The 24681-nt window shown below is 46.0% G+C and overlaps 1 protein-coding gene across 4 annotated transcripts in view; it reads left to right on the forward strand.

The window, feature by feature from the left end:
• The window catches only part of LOC140389431 (bile salt export pump-like), a 155297-nt gene that overhangs the window by 24869 nt on the left and 105747 nt on the right, over positions 1-24681 (forward strand). For all 4 annotated transcript variants that reach the window (XM_072473575.1, XM_072473581.1, XM_072473588.1 and 1 more), the window contains 2 exons: positions 9453-9694; positions 21129-21216. In XM_072473575.1, coding sequence (XP_072329676.1) covers positions 9453-9694; positions 21129-21216 — 330 coding nt within the window. The remainder of the gene's footprint in view (positions 1-9452; positions 9695-21128; positions 21217-24681) is intronic.

Raw genomic sequence — 24681 nt, forward strand, 5'->3', positions numbered from 1 at the left:
CCCTCCACCCTCCTTTCATGGTCATGGCCCCCATTGGGCCCTGGCCTTTGGTGGTGCCATCCGGGCACCCTTGCACTGCCACCCTGGCATCCTAGCAGTGCTCCTATCAGCTTGGAAGTGCTACACAGGCACCTTGGCAGTGCCAGGGTGGCAGTGCCAAGCTGCCAGCCGGGCAGTGCCAAGATGCCCACATTCCAGGACGAAGGACCAGGGAGCACCCTGTACTATCCCTAGCCACTCAGAGGCCTCTGATGGCCTGGGAAACCCCTCAGGTGCCATTCCACCTGGTCCACATTTGTGTGGACCAGTACTGAACGGCACCCAGCTGCAGCCTTCCTGAGGAGGATGGTAAATCCCGGGAGGCCAGTAGATCCCAGGTAAGCCTGCCTATGTTGGTTTAAAACCTACATAGGTGTGCCGGTTTGTCAAGCCCCTTTTGGCCAGGATTCTGATGTCCCACGAGGTGTAAAGGCTGCTGGGAAGCCTGCGGGAGGCCTCTCCCGTCATCTACCAGCTGTGTCGCGGTAGACCATGACCATCCCCATGTTTGATGTGGGGCTATGTTTGTAAATGTTTGTTTTCATAATGTAATTGGGTACTTGAGGGGCGGCACTGTGGTGCAGTGGTTAGCACTGCTGCCTCACAACGCTGAGGACCCAGGTTCGATTCTGGCCCCAGGTCATTGTCTGTGTGGAGTTTGCACATTCTCCCCGTGTTTGTGTGGGTCTCACCCCCACAACCCAAAGTTGTGCAGGGTAAGTGGATTGGCCACACTAAATTGCCCCTTAATTGGAAAAAAAGAATTGGATACTCTAAATTTTTTTTTTTTAAAGTACTTGAAAAAAATATTCATTTTTATATGTGACTAAGCAATTGAAAAAATGTAAATGTATTGAATGTTTTTTGTTTATAAATGAGAGTGTATAAATCAGTGATGTCTGCAACAGAGACTCAAAACTTTATTTTATTTCATCTCACCATGGCTTCTAAGGTCAGCCCATGTCACATATTGGGTGAATAAGCATGGAGGATGTAAGGAAAAAGGGTGGGGAGTAGGGGTCATGGGTTTGCATGAATATGCACTAAGTTTCCATAGCAGCTGTAAAAGTGATTGCGTGTTGGTAGAGGGCATTGATTGACATGGAGGTATGAGAGGCCATGGGAATTGGGTACAGGGGAATGAGGTGGTATGAGTTGACATGGATGGGACATGGGGAGTGTTTGAGTTGAGATCTGTCTTTTGTTTTCTTGTTTTTATTCAACACTGAGGCTGGTCTGTTTAACAGGTGAGATACACTATAATTTACACCTGATTATACCTGACAGAAACATAGAAACTAGGTGCAGGTGCAAACACAATCTGCAGAAAAGGGGAACATATTACCTATAGAAATCAACAGAGCAGCAAATATTTCCGTTCACAGGCTTTGAATGGCTCCTTGCATGCTGCTAAGAAAGGATTCTGCAAACTGCCATTCAGGGGCGAGATTCTCCGACCCCCCGCCGTTTTGGGCGCCAGTCAGCGGACATCGCGCCGATACCGGAGAATTTCGCCCCAGAAGTTAATCAGAGAATTATTTAATTTCTCATTCTTCTGTTATGGAGTTCTTTGTCTTTGGGTTAACAATGGTTATTCCTTTGATGTTGTTATTATGATGTGGAGATGCCAGCGTTGGACTGGGGTGGGCACAGTACCCTGAGCCGTGGTACATTGCAGACGCTGCGACAACGGATGAACAGATATCGCGTGACAGTCGCCAAGCAGGAATGTTCCCTTCCAGTCGGGGAACACTTCAGCAGTCAAGGGCATTCAGCCTCTGATCTTCGGGTAAGCGTTCTCCAAGGCGGCCTTCAGGACGCGCGACAACGCAGAATCGCCAAGCAGCACGCATAAGTACGGCCTCAACTGGGACCTTGGATTCATGTCTCATTACATTCCGCTCCTCCATCTGGCCTGGGCTTTCGAAATCCTACCAATTATCCTGGCTTGAGACAATTCACACCTCTTTAACCTGTGATTATCCCTCTCTCCAGTCGCACCATCTAGACCTGTAAAGACTTAATTACCTGCAAAGACTGGCATTCAAAGGATCATCTTGCATCATTGACTTTGTCCATATAAGCGTTTGTGGAACCCACCTCTTCACTCACCTGATGAAGGAGCTGCGCTCCGAAATCTAGTGATTCGAAACAAACCTGTTGGACTTTAATCTGGTGTTTTTATTATGGAGGCAGAGGAGAACAGGAAGAAGAGAATATGAGAAGTTTACAGATGATTCTATATCAAATGGGAAGACTAATTAGGAAGTATCCTTTTTCCAAGGCCTATAGATCATGCTGGGATAATGTCTCAGAAATATCTATATGGAAGTAACAGGACATTAAAGAGACATAGGAGGAATAATCTTCCATTGCAAACTGATTTTGAAACATCTTTTCATGCATACATGTATTTCAGAATATGTATCACAAAATAGCTTAACTGTGCACATATATATATAAATGTTTTTTTAACCATCATGGCTACCTTGGAGGTCTGGTGGCACAATGGGTAGACTTTTTGCTTCTGTGACAGAACCTCCGAGTGCAAGTCCTATCTAAGACTTGATGGCAAAAGAAGGTGTGTTCATAAGGTGGCCAACACATTGAGCGTCAAGCCGCAAAGTCCTTCCAACACGCCAATGGCAGGCGGTAAGAGTGGGAGAGATTCTTGGCCATCATGCTGGATACAGAGTGGTACCCTTCAAGCTCTAGGCCTCTGATGACATGGTAGTGACCTGTTCTGGGAAAAACCTCGCTACGAGAACTGACCAATGTCTGCCTTGTGCACCACTAGGTCCAAGAAGAGAAACAATAACATCATGTTTATCTTGATGTCTATTGTTAAACATACCTGAAGTTTAGACAAGCACCATGTGCTTGGGCGTGTTTTAGTAATGAGGAAAAAAATGAATGAATCACTTTTTTTGGGGTGTGGAAGAGGCTGATATGATGACTAATTAAGGGCTGACTGCTGTTAAGTGGAGTCAGAGCATTGTTATGTTCAGTCACTTGAGGTTTTATTTTTGCCTCACAGAACAAGCTGTGAAATAGAGGATTGTTCCGCAGTGATTTATCACCAGTCACTTGCCTGTTTGCAAAGCATGATGCAAATAATTGATTCAGATTTTGGTCATGCAGTGCATTATATTTCCCTTTCTCCAGACTGTTGATAAAGAGCATGCAGCATGAGGGACCTGTAGGAGAAACTCAAGTATGCTGAACAAAAGCATCAGTTGCCACAAACCTGCCAATCATTCCTGTCCAGGAGCTATGCTCTACACTCCATGATACATTAAGGACTGGCTCCGACACACTTGGAGGCAGATCCAGAGTGAAAGTTTAAAAGGTTTCTTGGCAGTGCAATACAAGTAGCTAATGAAAAGAGCGCTGTCTCCATTAGGGCCATAGGAATTAGTAGTGATCCTGAAATCACTACTACCCCTGGCCTGTAATTGTCTCTGGACAAGTTAAAGTGGAAAGACCAAAAAAAAGAAATGATTGCCATCAGTAAAAAACTGACCCCACTTCTAAGTAGGACCATAAGACCATAAGACATGGGAGCAGAATTAGGCCACTCGGCCCATCGAGTCTGCTCCGCCACTCAATCATGGCTGATATTTTCTCATCCCCATTCTCCTGCCTTCTCCCCCTAACCCCTGATCCCCTTATTAATCAAGAACCTATCTATCTTTGTCTTAAAGACACTAAGTGATTTGGCCTCCACAACCTTCTGCAGCAAAGAATTCCACAGATTCACCACCCTCTGGCTGAAGAAATTCCTTCTCATCTCTGTTTTAAAGGATCGTCCCTTTAGTCTGATATGGTGTCCTCTGGTTCTAGTTTTTCCTACTAGTGGAAACATCCTCCCCACGTCCACTCTATCCAGGCCTCGCAGTATCCTGTAAGTTTCGATAAGACCTCTCCTCATCCTTCTGAACTCCAATGAGCACAGACCAAGAGTCCTCAACCGCTCCTCATACAACAAGTTCTTCATTCCAGGGATCATTCTTGTCAACCTCCTCTGGACCCTTTCCAAGAACCAGCACATCCTTCCTTGGATACAGGGTCCAAAACTGCTCACAATACTCCAAATGGGGTCTGACCAGAGCCTTATACAGCCTCAGAAGTATATCTCTGCTCTTGTATTCTAGCCCTCTTGACATGAATGCTAACATTGCATTTGCCTTCCTAACTGCCGACTGAACCTGCACGTTAACCTTAAGAGAATCGTGAACAAGGACTCCCAAGTCCCTTTGTGCTTCTGATTTCCTAAGCATTTCCCCATTTAGAAAATAGTCTATGCCTAAATTCCTCCTTCCAAAGTGCATAACCTCACACTTTTCCACATTGTATTTCATTTGCCACTTCATTGCCCACTCTTTTAGCCTATCCAAATCCTTCTGCAGCCCCCTGCTTCCTCAATACTACCTGTCCCTCTACAGATCTTTGTATCATCTGCAAACTTAGCAACAGTGCCTTCAGTTCCTTCTTCCAGATCATTAATGTATATTGGGAAAAGCTGTGGTCCCAGCACAGACCCCTGAGACACACCACTAGTCACCGGCTGCCATCCTGAAAAAGACCGCTTTATCCCCACTCTCTGCCTTCTGCCATCTGCATTGGCCATTCATCAACATAAACAGTTGTTGAATCACCTCTGGATTATGATCGAGCTCACTATCTTCTCCTGTACATTCTTTCATTGGTGGTTAAAAAGCCTTATCCATTACGACTTGTGCAACATGTTAAGAATAGAATTGAATCCCGACAGTGCAGAAGGAGGCCACTCAGCCCATCGCGTCTGCACCGACCCCTTTTAAAGAGTACCATCCCAATGTCCAAGACTCCAGGAGCACTCTGAGGCCACAAGATGGACATAATAATAATATTATATCCAGGGTGCAGGGTTGCTGTTGGCCTACATCATGAATTCCGCATTGCTTAGGTGAGTCCTGACATCTTCATGCCACGTTGTCTGTGATGTGTTTTGCGCTGCTGTGTTTTCCCGCTAGTGTCGCGGAGAATCGGACATTGGAGGTCAGGCGTTTATTTACATCTGATTAGCAGGATGCAAATCAGTTTCACGCCGGCCCACAGCAGATTTTCTGATCCGCCATGGGCACCAGCAGAGAATTCACACCAGCGTAAAACCGAGCTGGCCCACCTTCATTTCCGAATAGCTATGGATGGGCAATAAATGTAGTCGGGCGGCATTGACCGCATCGCAGGAATATATATATTTTTAATTCATTGTTCATTTTCATTGGTTGGTCTGCTGCGGAAAATTTTATTTTATTATTTTTTAACTAAGTGTCAACGTGGGAAAAAACAATGGGCTGGATTCTCCGTCCCGCCGCACCACATTTCTGTCCCAACCCGCCGGTTGGATTCTCCGTTACGCCGGCCGGTCAATGGGTTTCTCATTGTGGGGGGCAGTCCCACGCCGTCGGGAAACCCCCAGGCACCGGCAAAACAGGGAATCCCGCCGGCGGAGAATCCCGCCCAATGTGCTGCCCTCCAGTTCCACTGCCAGATTTTCCCACCATATATTTTGCCATTTAGTTGATAAAGTCCTGGAGGTGGGTCCCACAATGCCATGTTGCTGGAGGTCTCGGAATGCATCCATTGTGTGAGCAACTACAAATGATCGGGCCACGTTTAAAAAAAATCATAAATGAAAAGGGTCCCCCACACATGCGGAGACCACCACCACCCACGCATATGCCCCATCCCCTCAGGTAATCCCCTCTCGATGAACACAGAGACCCCCACCCATGCACACATCGCACCCCACCAGAAAAGCCCCTCTCCCACAGACACAGGAACCTCCCCAATGGAAGCTCCCCCCTCCCCGCCCCCACCCTCTCCCCCACAGCAGTGCTACATGGCACTGACCCCTGGCCCTGGCCCGTGCCAGGGGGCACTGCCTGGTCATGAGCCTCTTCCCCCCGGGGACTGTGTGCCACCAGCAGGCCCATTATGTCATTGGCGGTGGGCGTAGACAATCTGAATGGGAATCCTGCCAGTATAAAGCCGTTTTGGGCCTCCCATTGATTTCCCCACCAGTTTTCCTATCTGCCGAAAATGGGGCGGAGGATCCCGGCCCATATTTCAGTTGATGAACTGCAAACAGAAAATTATTTGCTGTGTGTTCTCCTTGTATCACTCAAGAGTTGCAAGCATTCCTTTCTTAATCCTACAGCAATGTAAACGCAAAACACTGCAGATTTTGGAAATCTGCAATAAAAGCAGAAATCCTGGAAATATTCAGCAAATCTGACAGCATTTGTGAAGAGAGAAATGGGGTTAAAGAGCCATATTGTCAAATGATGATGGGCTCGAGACTCAGTGCAAGCAAGATTTGAAAATCACCTCTATGTCCCGAAGCCTCTGAGACAGTTTGCAATTTTTCTGTTGGGGCGGGTGGGTTTACAAAGAACAAAGAACAAAGAAATGTACAGCACAGGAACAGGCCCTTCGGCCCTCCAAGCCCGTGCCGACCATGCTGCCCGACTAAACTACAATCTTCTACACTTCCTGGGTCCGTATCCCTCTATTCCCATCCTATTCATGTATTTGGCAAGATGCCCCTTAAATGTCACTATCGTCCCTGCTTCCACCACCTCCTCCGGTAGCGAGTTCCAGGCACCCACTACCCTCTGTATAAAAAACTTGCCTCGTACATCTACTCTAAACCTTGCCCCTCTCACCTTAAACCTATGCCCCCAAGTAATTGACCCCTCTACCCCGGGGAAAAGCCTCTGACAATCCACTCTGTCTATGCCCCTCATAATTTTGTAGACCTCTATCAGGTCGCCCCTCAACCTCCTTCGTTCCAGTGAGAACAAACCGAGTTTATTCAACCGCTCCTCATAGCTACTGCCCTCCATACCAGGCAACATTCTGGTAAATCTCTTCTGCACCTCTCTAAAGCCTCCACATCCTTCTGGTAGTGTGGCGACCAGAATTGAACACTATACTCCAAGTGTGGCCTAACTAAGGTTCTATACAGCTGCAACATGACTTGCCAATTCTTATACTCAATGCCCCAGCCAATGAAGGCAAGCATGCCGTATGCCTTCTTGACTACCTTCTCCACCTGTGTTGCCCCTTTCAGTGACCTGTGGACCTGTACTCCTAGATCTCTCTGACTTTTGAGGGTTCTACCATTCACTGTATATTCCCTACCTGCATTAGACCTTCCAAAATGCATTACCTCACATTTGTCCGGATTAAACTCCATCTGCCATCTCTCCGCCCAAGTCTCCAAACAATCTAAATCCTGCTGTATCCTCTGACAGTCCTCATCGCTATCCGCAATTCCACCAACCTTTGTGTCGTCTGCAAACTTCCTAATCAGACCAGTTACATTTTCCTCCAAATCATTTATATATACTACAAACAGCAAAGGTCCCAGCACTGATCTCTGCGGAACACCACTGGTCACAGCCCTCCAATTAGAAAAGCATCCTTCCATTGAAAAAAAAAATGAAAATCGCTTATTGTCATGAGTAGGCTTCAATGAAGTTACTGTGAAAAGCCCCTAGTCGCCACAGTCCGGCGCCTGTTTGGGGAGTCTGGTACGGGAATTGAACTATGTTGCTGGCCTGCCTTGGTCTGCTTTAAAAGCCAGCGATTTAGCCCAGTGTGCTAAACCAGCCCCTTAGTGTGTTAAACCAGCCCCATTGCTACTCTCTGCCTTCTATGACCTAGCCAGTTCTGTATCCACCTTGCCAGCTCACCCCTGATCCCGTGTGACTTCACCTTTTGTACGAGTCTACCATGAGGGACCTTGTCAAAGGCCTTACTGAAGTTCATATAGACAACATCTACTGCCCTACCTGCATCAATCATCTTTGTGACCTCCTCGAAAAACTCTATCAAGTTAGTGAGACATGACCTCCCCTTCACAAAACCATGCTGCCTCTCACTAATACGTCCATTTGCTTCCAAATGGGAGTAGATCCTGTCTCGAAGAATTCTCTCCAGTAATTTCCCTACCACTGAAGTAAGGCTCACCAGCCTGTAGTTCCCTGGATTATCCTTGCTACCCCTCTTAAACAGAGGAACAACATTGGCTATTCTCCAGTCCTCCGGGACATCACCTGAAGACAGTGAGGATCCAAAGATTTCTGTCAAGGCCTCAGCAATTTCCTCTCCAGCCTCCCTCAGTATTCTGGGGTAGATCCCATCAGGCCCTGGGGACTTATCTACCTTAATATTTTTTAAGACGCCCAACACCTCGTCTTTTTGGATCTCAGTGTGACCCAGGCTATCTACACACCCTTCTCCAGACTCAACATCTACCAATTCCTTCTCTTTGGTGAATACTGATGCAAAGTATTCATTTAGTACCTCGCCCATTTCCTCTGGCTCCACATATAGATTCCATTGCCTATCCTTCAGTGGGCCAACCCTTTCCCTGGCTACCCTCTTGCTTTTTATGTACGTGTAAAAAGCCTTTAGGGAATGGGAAATCCATTTGCCACCTGAAGGAGCTAGGGCATTCAAGAAAGCAATTTTGATGTCTCGTTTTGGTGATTCCACATAGTCTCGCACACATTAGTGCACAGTTGATGGCGTTAACCACAGGCCAAAAGAAAATGTGTTTGTCTTTGTGTTAAATTGAAATTTGAGGATTCAAATACTGTCAGGATCAGCACTGCACCTCAACATGACGTCCTTTTGGCCATCGTCATACTCCTGGGCCGAGAATGAGCTTCCTGATGTCCTCAGGAAGACAACGACCGCCCCCAACCCACCTTTGCCACTGGTGTCAGGCAGGCAGGCAGCTATTGCCCCCGGAGGCACTCAGTATTCACTCAGGGGGTCGTGTTCCCTGATCCCACATTGAAATTCCGGTCCAATGTTTCAGTTTGATGATCTTTCACCAGGACTAGAAGTGTAATAGCTGCATGCCAGGTAGGAGAGACAAATGAAAATCGCGTGGGAGAGAAGAGCAGAGCACCTCCAAGGTGGACATTCTCGAGGAGAAGTCGCAGTGAATTAAACATCAGGGTAAAAGCAAAATGCTGCTGGAAATCTGAGATGGAAGTAGAAAATAATGGAAACTCAGCAAGTCCAGCAGCATCTATGGAGAAAGAAACAGAGTTACACCTCAAGTCGATGAACCGAAAATTAGAGATGTAACAGGTTTTTACCAAGGTAAATTCTTGGTTAGGATCATTTGTCCGCTACACATTGACCTCCTCAGGATATATTTCTAAACTCTGTTAATATAATGGCCAAATTCATTAACAGATTGTTAGGCACACTCCATTGTCAATTTGTCATGTCACTTCATTACCATTGGGGAGTCTTTTTTTTTGACAAGTGCTCAGTTTTCTGAGAATGGAACATAGAAAACAGCTGCTCCTGTCACAAATAATATTAAATGTTCTTTCTTCCAGTTCAGGTTTGCTTCCTGCTCTGAAATCGTCCTGATGGTATTTGGAGGCCTCTGTGCAATGCTTCATGGAGTAGCCCAGCCTGCTATGTTATTGGTGTTTGGTTTGCTGACCGATACATTCATTGCTTATGACATTGAATTACAAGAACTAAATGACCCAGAAAAAATGTGTATGAATAAAACCATAACTTGGGTGAATGGGTCAGAGTACCAAAACCAAAACAATGAAACAGTGCCATGTGGGTAAGTTGATGCCTGAGTTACTTACTTTCTTTTTATATTCTTTGCCCATTTGTGGCTACTCACTGATATTGCTTCTGCAACAGGCAGATAGACAGTGTGGTGTAATCTTAGGTTGCTATTCAACATTCTGTCAGTGTTGGTTCATTATCGGCTAGCGATGCTCCGGCAGTGAACTGTGAAATATCAGTTGTCCTTTAAGTTCAACTTGTCATCCCATGCTCTCACTCAGTAAGCAATATTTTCTGTCTAGTGGGATGAGCCGGCAGGGGAAGAATTGATGAGAAGAGGCTGCAAATGACCTCGCTGCTGTTTTGCTCAAAATTAAGGAGGCTGGGCCTGTAGTTTCTGGAGTTCAGAAGAATGAGAGGTGATGTCATTGAAATATATAAAATGAGAGCTCGAAAGGGTAGATGCAGGAAGGATGATTACCCTGGCTGGGGGTGGGAGCGGGCTGGGGGCGCGGTTGGTTAACCAGAATCAGGAGAGATACTCTCAGGATAAGATGCCAGGCCACTTAGGACTGAGATGAGAAGGAATTTCTTCATTCAGAGAGTGGTGTATCATTGGAAGTCTTTACCCGAGAGAGCTGTGGAGGCTCAGCCATTGAGTAAGTTCAAGACGGAGATTGATAGATTTCTACATATTGGAGAAATCAAGGGCTATGGGGACAGTGCAGGAAAATGGCACTGAGGTAAAAGATCAGACATGATCGGGTTGAGTGGTAGAGCCGGCTCGAGAGGCTGTATGGCCATTTCCTCATTCCGATGCCTGAGAGGTTAAAATGCATTTAAACTAAGAACATTGCAACTTACCACCTGTTAAGGATGGGATTCTGCTGTGAATGCTACTCACCCACCCACAGCAGGCGGCAGGGTAGCACAGTGGTTAGCACTATTGCTTCACAGCATTAGGGTCCCAGGTTCGATTCCAGCTTGGGTCACTGTCTGTGCATGTTCTCACCGTGTCTGCGTGGGTTTCCTCTGGGTGCTCCAGTTTGTCATGGAATTTGCAGTGCAGAAGTTTATAAGTAATGGAGAGGGATAGGTGCGTGCAACAGGGCAAGGTTTACAATTGGGGGAAGGGTAAATACGATGTTGTCAGACAAGAATTGAAGTGCATAAGTTGGGAACATAGGCTGTCAGTGAAGGACACAAGTGAAATGTGGAACTTGTTCAAGGAACAGGTACTACGTGTCCTTGATATGTATGTCCCTGTCAGGCAGGGAAGAGATGGTCGAGTGAGGGAACCATGGTTGACAAGAGAGGTTGAATGTCTTGTTAAGAGGAAAAGGGAGACTTATGTAAGGCTGAGGAAACAAGGTTCAGACAGGGCGTTGGAGGGATACAAGATAGCCAGGAGGGAACTGAAGAAAGGGATTAGGAGAGTTAAGAGAGGGCATGAACAATCTTTGGCGGGTAGGATCAAGGAAAACCCCAAGGCCTTTTACACATATGTGAGAAATATGAGAATGACTAGAGCGAGGGTAGGTCCGATCAAGGACAGTAGCGGGAGATTGTGTATTGAGTCTGAAGAGATAGGAGAGGTCTTGAACGAGTACTTTTCTTCTGTATTTACAAATGAGAGGGGCCATATTGTTGGAGAGGACAGTGTGAAACAGACTGGTAAGCTCGAGGAAATACTTGTTAGGAAGGAAGATGTGTTGGGCATTTTGAAAAACTTGAGTATAGACAAGTCCCCCGGGCCTGACGGGATATATCCAAGGATTCTATGGGAAGCAAGAGATGAAATTGCAGAGCCGTTGGCAATGATCTTTTCGTCCTCACTGTCAACAGGGGTGGTACCTGGGGATTGGAGAGTGGCGAATGTCGTGCCCCTGTTCAAAAAAGGGACTAGGGATAACCCTGGGAATTACAGGCCAGTTAGTCTTACTTCGGTGGTAGGCAAAGTCGTGGAAAGGGTACTGAAGGATAGGATTTCTGAGCATCTGGAAAGGCACTGCTTGATTAGGGATAGTCAGCACGGATTTGTGAGGGGTAGGTCTTGCCTTACAAGGCTTATTGAATTTTTTGAGGAGGTGACCAAGCATGTGGATGAAGGTAAAGCAGTGGATGTAGTGTACATGGACTTTAGTAAGGCATTTGATAAGGTTCCCCATGGTAGGCTTCTGCAGAAAGTAAGGAGGCATGGGATAGTGGGAAATTTGGCCAGTTGGATAACGAACTGGCTAACCGATAGAAGTCAGAGAGTGGTGGTGGATGGCAAATATTCAACCTGGATCCCAGTTACCAGTGGCGTACCGCAGGGATCAGTTCTGGGTCCTCTGCTGTTTTTGATTTTCATTAATGACTTGGATGAGGGAGTTGAAGGGTGGGTCAGTAAATTTACAGACGATACGAAGATTGGTGGAGTTGTGGATAGTGTTGTCGGCTGCAAAGAGACATAGATAGGATGCAGAGCTGGGCTGAGAAGTGGCAGATGGAGTTTAACCCTGAAAAGTGTGAAGTTGTCCATTTTGGAAGGACAAATATGAATGCGGAATACAGGGTTAACGGTAGAGTGCTTGGCAATGTGGAGGAGCAGAGAGATCTTGGGGTCTATGTTCATACATCTTTGAAAGTTGCCACTCAAGTGGATAGAGCTGTGAAGAAGGCCTATGGTGTGCTCGCGTTCATTAACAGAGGGATTGAATTTAAGAGCCGTGAGGTGATGATGCAGCTGTACAAAACTTTGGTAAGGCCACATTTGGAGTACTGTGTACAGTTCTGGTCGCCTCATTTTAGGAAGGATGTGGAAGCTTTGGAAAAGGTGCAAAGGAGATTTACCAGGATGTTGCCTGGAATGGAGAGTAGGTCTTACGATGAAAGGTTGAGGGTGCTAGGCCTTTTCTCATTAGAACGGAGAAGGATGAGGGGCAACTTGATAGAGGTTTATAAGATGATCAGGGGAATAGATAGAGTAGACAGTCAGAGACTTTATCCCCAGGTGGAACAAACCATTACAAGGGGACATAAATTTAAGGTGAATGGTGGAAGATATAGGGGGGATGTCAGAGGTAGGTTCTTTACCCAGAGAGTAGTGGGGGCATGGAATGCACCGCCTGTGGAAGTAGTTGAGTCGCAAACATTAGGGACCTTCAAGCAGCTATTGGATAGGTACATGGATTACGGTAAAATGATATAGTGTAGATTAATTTGTTCTTAAGGGCAGCACGGTAGCATTGTGGATAGCACAATTGCTTCACAGCTCCAGGGTCCCAGGTTCGATTCCGGCTTGGGTCACTGTCTGTGCTGTGATGCTAGGCGATACCGTGCACGGACTACCCACGGATCATCATGGTGGAGGCTGGCCCCCCCGGTGGCTCCCCCACCCCCCTCTGAGCATCAGGGCAGCAACCCCAGTGCCCCCGGCCTCTTTGCCTGTGAATGAAGGTGGCTACTCACCTCCCCGGGTCCCCGCAGCAGCCCTTCCACCAGCTTCACGTTTTGTACCAATCGACACCCCCGTGACCACTTGCTGGGGTGGCCGTTAGATGGGGGGCTGCTCCTGTGAATTATATGGTGATTATTGGTTTCTCGCCATGCTGCGGCAGGACACTGATTTCGCCAATGGGAGTGAGCTGGTTAGATCACAAACAGATCGGCACCTGCCACGGTTCTTGTTTTTGGCCACTCCTGTGATTTAATGGCCTTATCGTGCTCACGCTTAAGCGCAATTTGGCCATTAAATCGCCCTCTAAGTCTCTGAAATGGAGAATCTAGCCCAATTTCTTTTGAACATACTTTTATTATCTATTCTTTGTAATTCATTTTGAGAATTTCGGAAGAGTAAAATTGCTTTGAATCAATCAGCTGAATATTCTAAACTTAGCAGGAAACGCTCTAATTTGAAACAGGGTGATCTCGTAAATGTTACAATGAAAATGTCATGTAGACCGGGAATCAACAAGACATCTGAAAGGAATCTGAAGCACATATAATCGCCAAATGTAATTTAACTTAACGATGAGGGTTGACCTTAAACTTCCCAAAACATAGCATTTAACATCTGTAATGATATAAAAGAAGATATGCCAGAAAATCAAGTATATCAGGATATATGAGGCACCAATGCTAAGCTTGAAGGAGGCCCGTGGGCCTCCATTTATTCTCTCCTGCATTTTATTAGGAGGAATAAGAGGTATAGCATTTTCAAAGTCAATGACTTTTAAGGTCTCAGCTCTCTCCCAGGTCAGACCTGTTCTCTTTTATTTTCCTAGAATCTTACAGCACAGAAGGTGTCACTCAGCCCTTCCTGCCTGGCAACTATCTGCGATATTGTTATGCAATAGTTTTGTGATGCTGTGAGGAAAAGGAGCAAGAGCACAATGACAGCTTTATGTCTAAACTGCAGTCCATCCTAAGTGCCATTAAGTGAATATGAGGCCGCTTCAAAGTAATTTTAACTGGTTAGTCCCTTGAAAGGGTTTCAGTTGTCGATAGCAGATTAAATTTGTGCCTTACTAGAGTATGGGCATGCATGAGAAGCAATTAAAGTGCTGTAAAGCTACATGAAGGCCTGGCTTGGGCCAGCAGTACCTGTTGAGGCATCATTTCTCGCTATTCCCAATCAACTTCGGGAAAGGTCAACTGAAACCTGGAGAAATGGTGTGATCAGCCTTTCCGTGCTTTTCCTAATCTTTTGATAAGCTACGACAGAAGCTTAAGAGAGATTTACAGGAATGTGACCACATGGAATAGATTGACAAGCAGCATCTTGTGCATACTTTGTCTGAGATATCTGTTAAATGGTGAGAGTGGATTTTCTCTTAAAATGACTGGCAACACCCAAGATCCCACACTCAAGTTGGCCCTTTAAATTATTGTGCATGCACTCTCACATAATAAGAATTAAAGGGACAGTTTACTTAAATACAAAGAAAAGTACAGCACAGGAACAGGCCATTTGGCCCTCCAAGCCAGAGCCGACCATGCTGCCCGTCTAAACTAAAATCTTCTACACTTCCGGGGTCCATATCCCTCTATTCCCATCCTATCCATGTATTTGTCAAGATGCCCCTTAATTGTCACTGTCGTCCCTGCTTCCACCACCTCCTCCGGCAGTGAGTTTCAGGCACCCACTACCCTCTGTGTAAATAAACTTGTCTCGTACATCTCCTCTAAACCTTGCCCCTCTCACCTTAAACCTATGCCCCCTAATAATTGACCCCTCTACCCTAGGAAAAAGTCTCTGACTGTCCACTCTGTCTGTGCCCTTCATAATTTTGCAGACCTCTATCGGGTCGCCCCTCAACCTCCTCGTTTCAGTGAGAACAAACCAAATTTATTCAACCTCTCCCCATAGCTAATGCCCTCCATTCCATGCAACATCCTGGTAAATCTCTTCTGCACCCTCTCTAAAGCCTCCACATCCTTCTGGTAGTGTGGTGACCAGAATTGAACACTATACTCCAAGTGTGGCCTAACTAAGGTTCTATACAAAGAACAAGAACAAAGAACAAAGAAATGTACAGCACAGGAACAGGCCCTTCGGCCCTCCAAGCCCGTGCCGACCATGCTGCCCGACTAAACTACAATCTTCTACACTTCCTGGGTCCGTATTCCTTTTTTCCCATCCTATTCATGTATTTGTCAAGATGCCCCTTAAATGTCACTATCGTCCCTGCTTCCACCACCTCCTCCGGTAGCGAGTTCCAGGCACCCACTACCCTCTGCGTAAAAAACTTGCCTCGTACATCTACTCTAAACCTTGCCCCTCTCACCTTAAACCTATGCCCCCTTGTAATTGACCCCTCTACTCCGGGGAAAAGCCTCTGACTATCCACTCGGTCTATGCCCCTCATAATTTTGTAGACCTCTATCAGGTCGCCCCTCAACCTCCTTCGTTCCAGTGAGAACAAACCGAGTTTATTCAACCGCTCCTCATAGCTATGCCCTCCATACCAGGCAACATTCTGGTAAATCTCTTCTGCACTCTCTCTAAAGCCTCCACATCCTTCTGATAGTGTGGCGACCAGAATTGAACACTACACTCCAAGTGTGGCCTAACTAAGGTTCTATACAGCTGCAACATGACTTGCCAATTCTTATACTCAATGCCCCAGCCAATGAAGGCAAGCATGCCGTATGCCTTCTTGACTACCTTCTCCACCTGTGTTGTCCCTTTCAGTGACCTGTGGACCTGTACTCCTAGATCTCTTTGACTTTCAATACTCTTGAGGGTTCTACCATTCACTGTATATTCCCTACCTGCATTAGACCTTCCAAAATGCATTACCTCACATTTGTCCGGATTAAACTCCATCTGCCATCTCTCCGCCCAAGTCTCCAAACAATCTAAATCCTGCTGTATCCTCTGACAGTCCTCATCGCTATCCGCAATTCCACCAACCTTTGTGTCGTCTGCAAACTTCCTAATCAGACCAGTTACATTTTCCTCCAAATCATTTATATATACTACAAACAGCAAAGGTCCCAGCACTGATCCCTGTGGAACACCACTGGTCACAGCCCTCCAATTAGAAAAGCATCCTTCCATTGCTACTCTCTGCCTTCTATGACCTAGCCAGTTCTGTATCCACCTTGCCAGCTCACCCCTGATCCCGTGTGACTTCACCTTTTGTACTAGTCTACCATGAGGGACCTTGTCAAAGGCCTTACTGAAGTCCATATAGACAACATCCACTGCTCTAGCTGCATCAATCATCTTAGTGACCTCCTCGAAAAACTCTATCAAGTTAGTGAGACACGACCTCCCCTTCACAAAACCATGCTGTCTCTCACTAATACGTCCATTTGCTTCCAAATGGGAGTAGATCCTGTCTCGAAGAATTCTCTCCAGTAATTTCCCTACCACTGAAGTAAGGCTCACCAGCCTGTAGTTCCCTGGATTATCCTTGCTACCTTTCTTAAACAGAGGAACAACATTGGCTATTCTCCAGTCCTCCGGGACATCCCCTGAAGACAGTGAGGATCCAAAGATTTCTGTCAAGGCCTCAGCAATTTCCTCTCCAGCCTCCTTCAGTATTCTGGGGTAGATCCCATCAGGCCCTGGGGACCTATCTACCTTAATATTTTTGAAGACACCCAACACCTTGTCTTTTTGGATCTCAATGTGACCCAGGCTATCTACACACCCTTCTCCAGACTCAACATCTACCAATTTCTTCTCTTTGGTGAATACTGATGCAAAGTATTCATTTAGTACCTCACCCATTTCCTCTGGCTCCACACATAGATACCCTTGCCTATCCTTCAGTGGGCCAACCCTTTCCCTGGCTACCCTCTTGCTTTTTATGTACCTGTAAAAAGCCTTGGAATTTTCCTTAACCCTATTTGCCAACGACTTTTCGTGACCCCTTCTAGCCCTCCTGACTCCTTGCTTAAATTCCTTCCTACTTTTCTTGTATTCCACGCAGGCTTCGTCTGTTCCCAACCTTTTAGCCCTGACAAATGCCTCCTTTTTCTTTTTGACGAGGCCTACAATATCTCTTGTTATCCAAGGTTCCCGAAAATTGCCGTATTTATCCTTCTTCCTCACAGCAACATGCCGGTCCTGAATTCCTTTCAACTGACACTTGAAAGCCTCCCACATGTCAGATGTTGATTTACCCTCAAACATCCACCCCCAATTCTATGTTCTTCAGTTCCCGCCTAATATTGTTATAATTAGCCTTCCCCCAATTTAGCACATTCATCCTAGGACCACTCTTATCCTTGTCCACCAGTACTTTAAAACTTACTGAATTGTGGTCACTGTTACCAAAATGCTCCCCCACTGAAACATCTACCACCAGGCCGGGCTCATTCCCCAATACTAGGTCCAGTACCGCTCCTTCCCTAGTTGGACTGTCTACATATTGTTTTAAGAAGCCCTCCTGGATGCTCCTTACAAACTCCGCCCCGTCTAAGCCCCTGGCACCAAGTGAGTCCCAGTCAATATTGGGAAGGTTGAACTCTCCCATCACCACAACCCTGTTGTTTTTACTCTTTTCCAAAATCTGTCTACCTATCTGCTCCTCTATCTCCCGCTGGCTGTTGGGAGGCCTGTAGTAAACCCCCAACATTGTGACTGCACCCTTCTTATTCCTGATCTCTACCCATTTAGCCTCACTGCCCTCTGAGGTGTCCTCCCGCAGTACAGCTGTGATATTCTCCCTAACCAGTAGCGCAACTCCGCCTCCCCTTTTACATCCCCCTCTATCCCACCTGAAACATCTAAATCCTGGAACGTTTAGCTGCCAATCCTGCCCTTCCCTCAACCAGGTCTCTGTAATGGCAACAACATCATAGTTCCAAGTACTAATCCAAGCTCTAAGGTCATCTGCCTTACCCGTAATACTTCTTGCATTAAAACATATGCACTTCAGGCCACCAGACCCGCTGTGTTTAGCAACTTCTCCCTGTCTGCTCTGCCTCAGAGCCCCACTGTCCCTATTCCCTAGTTCTCCCTCAATGCTCTCACCTTCTGACCTATTGCTCCCGTGCCCACCCCCCTGCCATACTAGTTTAAACCCTCCCGTGTGACACCAGCAAACCTCGAGGCCAGGATATTTATGCCTCTCCGGTTTAGATGCAACCCGTCCTTCTTGTATAGGTCACACCTGCCCCGGAAGAGCCCCTGTCCTGTCTTTTAACTTTCTGCCTAGCTCCCTGAACTCCTGCTGCAGGACCTCATGCCCCTTCCTGCCTATGTCGTTAGTACCAATATGTACAACGACCTCTGCCTGTTTGCCCTCCCCCTTCAGGATGCCCTCTACCCGTTCGGAGACATCCTGGACCCTGGCACCAGGGAGGCAACATACCATCCTGGAGTCTCTTTCATGTCCACAGAAGCGCCTATCTGTGCCCCTGACTATAGAGTCCCCTATTACTCTTGCTGTTCTGAGCTTTGACCCTCCCTTCTGAACATCAGAGCCAGCCGTGGTGCCACTGCTCTGGCTGCTGCTGTTTTCCCCTGATAGGCTATCCCCCCCGACAGTATCCAAAGGGGTATACCTGTTCGAGAGGGGAACAACCACAGGGGATTCCTGCACTGACTGCCTGCCCTTTCTGGTGGTCACCCATACAGCTGCAACATGACCTGCCAATTTTTATACTCAATGCCCCGGCCAATGAAGGCAAGCGTGCCGTATGCCTCCTTGACTACCTTCTCCACCTGTGTTGCCCCTTTCAGTGACCTGTGGATCTGTACACCTAGATCTCTCTGACTGTCAATACTCTTGAGGGTTCTACCATTCACTGCATAGTCCCTACCTGCATTAGACCTTCCAAAATGCATTACCTCACATTTGTCCGGATTAAACTCCATCTTCCATCTCTCCGCCCAAGTGTCCAAACGATCTAAATCCTGCTGTATCCTCCAACAGTCCTCATCACTATCCACAATTCCACCAACCTTTGTGTCGTCCGCAAACTTACTAATCAGACCAGTTACATTTTCCTCCAAATCATTGATATATACTACGAACAGCAAAGGTCCTGGCACTGAACCCTGCGGAACACCACTAGTCACAGCCCTCCAATCAGAAAAGCACCCTTCCATTGTTGCTCTCTGCCTTCTATGACCTAGCCAGTTCTGTATCCATCAAGGCAGTTCTGTATCCATCAGCCAGTTCTGTATCCATCAAATAAATCATCTGTGCACTTGAAATAAAATAGAGGAAATATTGGCCATTTTCCAATTGACAGTTTTCTTTCAGTGTGTCTCCTTCCTGTACATCTGCACACAGCATCTCAATTTGTTCAGTCTTCAGATTCAGTGACTTTGGGTGTTGCACTGATCCATCACTTGCCCATGGATTGGAAGCACATGGAATGAATTTGCCATTCAATGAAAGTGGTTAGAGGCTTCTTGACCACATCAATGCAAGTTGCCTGAACATTTGAAGAAACTTGTCAATCAAGTGGGAAGGATAAAAAAGTCTAATCAAGGTATTGGGGGGAGAGATAATCTCAAGCAAGAGGCATGGATAGTTATGGACTTGGGCGACTCAATTTTAGTGGAATAAAAAGTGTTAATGCTCCTCCTGACCTCACAAAAATCACTAAAAAAAAAACCTACCCGTCCCAATTTTGGAGCAGCCTCCCTTTTAGGATCAAGGTTCGGTCACGTTTAGGCTGCTCCAGTCCAATATTAAATCCGCTTTTACGGGCAGCCTGTTGGCGCAGTGGTGGGCACTGCTGCCTCACGGCGACGAGGACCCGGGTTCGATCCCGGCCCCGGGGCATTGTCCGTGTGGATTTTGCACGTTCTCCCCATGTCTCTGTGGGTCGCACCCCCACAACCCAAAAATGTGCAGGGTAGGTGGATTGGCCACCCTAAATTGCCCCTTCATTGGAAAAATATAATTGGGTATACTAAATTTATATTTTTAAAAATCCACTTTTGCAATTTAAGTGAAGGAAGATTTTTGTATGGAATGGACCAACCAATGATCACCACTCCCAGGTCAGGAAAAGTGATGCCTGGTATTAGGATGGTACTCGAGGTAATTTTGATGATTTACCAAATGACAAGAACTAAAGAGCCATCGTAGTGAATGCATATTTCATTCTATTGTAAGAAAACCCAAAACATAGTATGATAGGATATTCTTATGCATATGAGTTTATGAATTTCTATTAAATCAACAGGATGTTATGAAAAACAGGGGGCTGGATTTCCTGTTTCAGCGGTTAAGTGCCAGCACCAGCGGAGCATGCATGGTCTTTACGACCAAAATATCAGCGTGAAACCCTTCTCGATTCCGGCACTGGTGAGGGGCTAGCACCGACGCCAACTGAAACTCCCGCCTCCCCCGCCGAAAACGCTGGAGAATGGCCGTGTCTCGGGCCGCGCATGCGCACGACTGATAACCTGCATCCGTTGCGCCATACAACATGGCGCCAGCTGTGCACCAACCCAACCCACCATCCGTGACCCCCTGGCAATGCCCCTCATCATTCCCCCCAGTCCTAGCAGAAGCTCCCCCGGGCCTGCAGCACAGGCCCCGGCTGAGTGTGGTGGCACTGGACACAATCCACAGCTGGCACGCCAGATTCCCGACCGCTGAGACCGCACGTGTCCCGCGCCTTCGGGAACTCGGCCCATCGGGCCGGAGCATCGCAGGTGGACCGGCCAATAACGCGCCAAAGCTGTTGAAACGGCGCACGTCACAATGATGCCAGTTTGGAGGGGGCAGAGCATGGCAGGCCAACATCAAACCGGTGTCGGCCCCAATTTTAGCAGGAAAATCCATTCTCCACCAGATCGCAGAACACGATTTCGGTGTTTAGCTACGGAAAATCCCGCCCAGGATCTTTATTTAACAGAAGTCCAATGGCGCAGTGTCATTGTAAGCAATGACTTAATTAGGAATCAGACTATTAAAGTTAGCATTGCCCCAAATTATATAAATAAGTTGCTATCCATACAAATTGTGTCTTCAGCAATAAATAAAATTTGAGGCCGATAAATTTTGATGGTGTCGTTCCAGGGTCTTAGACATTGAGAAAGAAATGTCCATGTTTGCTTACTACTACATTTCAATTGGAGTATCTGTGTTCTTACTGGGCTACTGTCAGGTAGGTTTTTATTGCTGAACCTCATTTTCAACTGATAATTTCAGATAATTGATCATCAATTATGGCATCAAAGAGAAAATGCCGGAAAATCTCAGCAGATCTGGCAGCATCTGTAGGGAGAGAAAAGAGCTAGCGTTTCGAGTCCATATGACTCTTTGTCAAAGCGAACAAGACAGAGAAAGTGGGAAATATTTATACTGTGGAGTGAGAATGAAAGATGAGTCATAGCCACAGAAACCCAGGAAAACCGGGTGCTAATAGCCACATAAACTACGGGGAAAGAGTGTTAATGACAGTCCCCAGAGAGAACAAAAGATGTGAAAGGCCAAACAGCAGAGAAACTAACATCAGACGGTAAACTGTGACAGATGTAGATGTGGGGAGAGAGGAAGGGGAAAGCAAAGGGGAGAAAGGGTAAGGAATGAAAAATGAGCTTCACTGGAACATTGCAGCAGGCCTAATACACTCATTCCAGGCTAAACAGCGTCTCACTTGCACCTCTTCCAATCTGGTCTATTGCATTCGCTGCTCCCAATGTGGTCTCCTCTATATGGGAGAGACCAAACGCAGACTGCGTGATCGCTTTGCTGAGCACCTTCAGTCTGTGTACATTCAGGACCCTGACCTCCCCGTTGCTTGCCATTTTAACACAAGACCCTGCTCCCATGCCCACATGTCTGTCCTTGGCCTGCTTCAATGTTCCAGTGAAGCTCAACGCAAACTGGAGGAACAACATCTCATCTTCCGGTCAGGCACGCTACAGCCTTCCGGTCTCAACATCGAATTCAACAACTTCAGATGATTAGCTCTGCTCTACCTCGACCCATTTGTTTTCAGTCCATTTCATTTTAACTGTCTTTTACCATTTCTTTCTCTCTTGTCTTTCTTTATATATATTCAACCCCCCCCCCCCATCTTTTCCATCTTTCCTTACCCTTTCTTCCCTTTGCTTCCCCCTTCCCCTCCCCCCACATCTACATCTGTCACAGTTTACCGTCTGATGTTAGTTTCTCTGCTGTTTGGCCTTTCTCACCTTTTGTTCTCTCTGGGGACTGCCATTAGCACTCTTTCCCTATAGTTTCTGTGGCTATTAGCACCCTGTTTCCTGGGTTTCTGTGGCTATGACTCATCTTTCATTCTCACTCCACAGTATAAATATTTCCCACTTTCGCTGTCTTATAGCTTTGACAAAGGGTCATCTGGACTCGAAATGTTAGCTCTTTTCTCTCCCCACAGATGCTGCCAGACCTGCTGAGATTTTCCAGCATTTTCTCTTCGGTTTCAGATTCCAGCATCCGCAGTAATTTGCTTTTATCAATATGGCATGGTTTCTAAGGTGAGAAATATTTCAACCCCCAGTTAAACTGAGAATGTTTTGTGTCATGCAATGATAGGGGCCGTCAGCAATGGCAAATCTCTTACACTTCCTATTATTAAACAAGCTAGTAATTATTTATGGACCACATTTAGCTGAATGTTGCTCAAAATGGCCAACATTTTCTTCAGTAATGATATCCAAATATAAATTAATATTTACTTGGGGGATTTAAAGTCAGTAACCTGTCACATATATATTGTAGATATCTTTCTTGCTCTTTGTGTGAGTTTTGAATGAAATAGTTATTCAGAATGAGGAATTATCTCAAGCATTAAGGAATGGCTGTCACATGGATAGGCTCTGAGTTGTTGCATAACATGAATGCCAATCAGTTTTCCTTATGTTACTCACTTAATCCACTGATTTGTAAGAAATTATTTCAATAAACTTACCATCTTCTGACAAAGTATAAAAGCAAACCAAGTAAATCGTACTTTTTCCAATGATGACAAATATCTTTTCTTAATTTACTATTTCACAAATTGGGAGTGGAACAACAGCATAGTGGTTATGCTACTGGGCTAGTAATCCAAACACTTGTAATTATGATCCAGATAAATTCCCCCACAAGCAGTTGGGAAATTTAAATGTAGTTGAATACATCTGGACCCAGAAAGTTAGTTTCAGGAATGATGACAATGTAACTACAGTGTCTTAAAAACCCACCTGGTTCACTTTAGAGAAGGAAATCTGCCAATCTTACCTGTCTGGCCTGGCCTATATGTAACTTCAGATTCACAGCAATATGCTTCACTCATAACTGTCCTTGAAGTGGCCTAGCAAGCCACTCTGTTGACAAGAAGATGGCTCCCTATCACCTTTGTAAAGGCAATCAGGTATAGTCAATAAATGTTGGCTTTGCTCATGATGTGAATGAATAGAAAATATTTTTATACGAGGTGACAAGTTTTGTATTTTCAGTGTGATGGAATTATATTTCAATTCTGTAGCTGCAGTACTTCACTTCTGCATTGGGTCACTGACATTCTTTTGATTAAAAAAAATGGCATCCTGCTCTATCCCATCGAGTCCACTGAAACTCCAGGTCTGAAATTCCTGGGACTGAAGTTGCTCCAATAATGATGCTCACTGGCCATTTGCCTCACAAGAGAGCCTAAGATTTCAGAGCAGCAACTCAAGTTCCCATTGGGGCAATATAAAGATTCCGGCTGAGGATCTAAGATGTTTTGAACATAAATAATTAATTTTGCAAAAGCCACTTCCCAGTGATGCCATTAGGAAAGTGCCATTGTGGGCCCCGCTTCGGCCAAAATGTTATCCTGACACTCAACATGCAACCTGCCTTCAGGGCAAAGGGACTTTAGCAGGAGACATTAGTCCCATCGACTCCTTTGGGAATGGGACAGGGAGCTACCATTCCTGCACACAACACAGCCCCACCCCTCTCATCATCAGAACTTTTCATTTTGAAAAAGACTGTCTCTCTTTCCCCACCCAACCATAAAAGTGCAGAGAGATCTGGGTGTCTGTGTACATGAATCAAAATGGTTGGCATGAAGGTACATGTTATTAGGAAAGCAAATAGATGGCTGGCATTTATTGCAAGGGGAATGGAACAACAAAATCAGAAAGTCTTGCGACAACTATACAGGGCACTGGTGAGAGGCAACTGGTGAGAAGGGCTGGTTTAGCACAGTGGGCTAAGACAGCTGGCTTGTAATGCAGAACAAGACCAGCAGCGCAGGTTCAATTCCCATTACAGGCGCCGGAATGTGGCGACTCGCGGCTACGTATTCTGTACATTTTCAGTTTCCTTATTTAAGTAAGCAGTTCAGAGAACATTTACTAGATTGATCCTGGGATGAAGGAGTTGCCTTAGGAGGAAAGACAGAGCAGGTTCCGTGTAGACTTATTGGAGTTTAGAAGACTGAGAAATTATCTTAATGAATCATGTAAGATTCTGAAGGGGCTTGACAGGGTAGATGCCAAGATGATGTTTATCATCATGAAGGAATCTAGAACAAGAGGGCACAGTTTCAGAATAAGGGGCCTTAAGGAGATGAGGAGGAATTGCTTCTCTCAGGTGGTTTTAATCTTTGAAATCTTCTACCCCAAAGAGCAATGGA

Source organism: Scyliorhinus torazame, chromosome 2 (assembly GCF_047496885.1).
Source record: "Scyliorhinus torazame isolate Kashiwa2021f chromosome 2, sScyTor2.1, whole genome shotgun sequence".
Taxonomy (NCBI): domain Eukaryota; kingdom Metazoa; phylum Chordata; class Chondrichthyes; order Carcharhiniformes; family Scyliorhinidae; genus Scyliorhinus; species Scyliorhinus torazame.